This window comes from Octodon degus, unplaced genomic scaffold (genome assembly GCF_000260255.1).
Source record: "Octodon degus isolate 3935 unplaced genomic scaffold, OctDeg1.0 scaffold00002, whole genome shotgun sequence".
Lineage (NCBI taxonomy): Eukaryota > Metazoa > Chordata > Mammalia > Rodentia > Octodontidae > Octodon > Octodon degus.
The window spans coordinates 29784664-29785818 of record NW_004524578.1 but is presented as its reverse complement, the minus strand read 5'-3'; the positions used below and the strand labels follow the sequence as shown (position 1 = coordinate 29785818).

At 51.3% G+C, this 1155-nt stretch overlaps 1 protein-coding gene across 1 annotated transcript in view; it reads right to left on the bottom strand.

Annotated features, from left to right (window-relative positions):
* Fsip1 (fibrous sheath interacting protein 1) overlaps positions 1–606 on the bottom strand; it is a 266885-nt gene extending 266279 nt beyond the window's left edge. The window contains exon 1 of the mRNA XM_004623531.2: positions 551–606. Within this exon, the coding sequence (XP_004623588.2) occupies positions 551–561 (11 nt within the window). The 5' untranslated portion in view covers positions 562–606. The remainder of the gene's footprint in view (positions 1–550) is intronic.
* Between the last annotated feature and the right edge of the window lie 549 nt (positions 607–1155).

The window sequence follows — 1155 nt, the reverse complement described above, 5'->3', positions numbered from 1 at the left end:
AAGCAAATCCACAGAATGTGGATCAGTATCAACTTCATTGTGTCCAGTGGAAAGGAGCTAGATTCAAAAGGTGACATGGTGTTTACTTCCACCAGCACACCATGCTAGAATAGCAAACTGTAGGGACAAAACACTGATGAAAGGCCTGCCAGGTCAGAATGCCAGGATGTTGACTACAAGGGAAAGGGGAGGTGGTGGTGAAACTCTTTTGTCTTGATTGTGGTGGTAACTACATATCTGTGTCAAAATTCATAGAACTGTACATTGAAAAGGTGAATTTTGCCATATGTAAATAATAATTCAATTCTAAATTAGTATCTTTATGTCAACCTTTAGTTAAGCTCTATATCCGTAAGATAAATCACAATTGCTTTATCGAAGAACACCTGTGTTTCTAGTTGGGCAGTCTGCCAGACTGTGCTCCAAAAAACGATGACACCAAATTACATTACAACGGGGGGGGGAGGGGCGTTGACATTACAGTACCTGCGTGCCCTCTTTGGTTTGGCGCTAATCCGGTTCCCAGCAAAGGCTTTTCAACTCTGCCAACCTAATGGACATCCAAAAGCTTCTGCTGTGAGTTTGGCTGACATTTCTTTAATTAGGAGAAAAGCTGAGTGTAGTCAAACCTTCACTGGCCATCTTTCACAGACCTCCGGCTAGGAGGCGCGGCAAGGTGGAGCCCTACTCCTGGGAAGGTGTACAGTCGGGCACTGGCCTCTGGACCTGATCCCGCCCCCTCAGCCCGCTACGCCCTCTTATTGGCCCTGCCCGCCGCCACGCAGCCAGGCACGACTCCACCCACTCGACGGCTGTCCTCGGGCCCCGCGCAGTCTCTCACCTTCCCCCCCGGATTTGGAGCTAGTGACCAAGCGCAGATCACCAAAGGCACAAAAGTCGACCGCTGACACTGAGCGTAACCCTTTCACCCCTAAAGCGAGGGGCCTTTCCCACGGCCTCAGCTTCTTCACAGGTGAAAGACGAGCGCCATCCGTAGAGGCAGGAACGCTGTTCCCCTGGCAACCAGAAGCACGCACTCCCAGTCTCGCGATAGGAGGAAAGGGCTGTACCATCCCGAAAAGGGATCTGGGGGCGGGCAGCCAGGAAAAGTGGTACAAAAGGGAGCGGGGTGTGCGGCTGGGGTTTTCTGCTGTC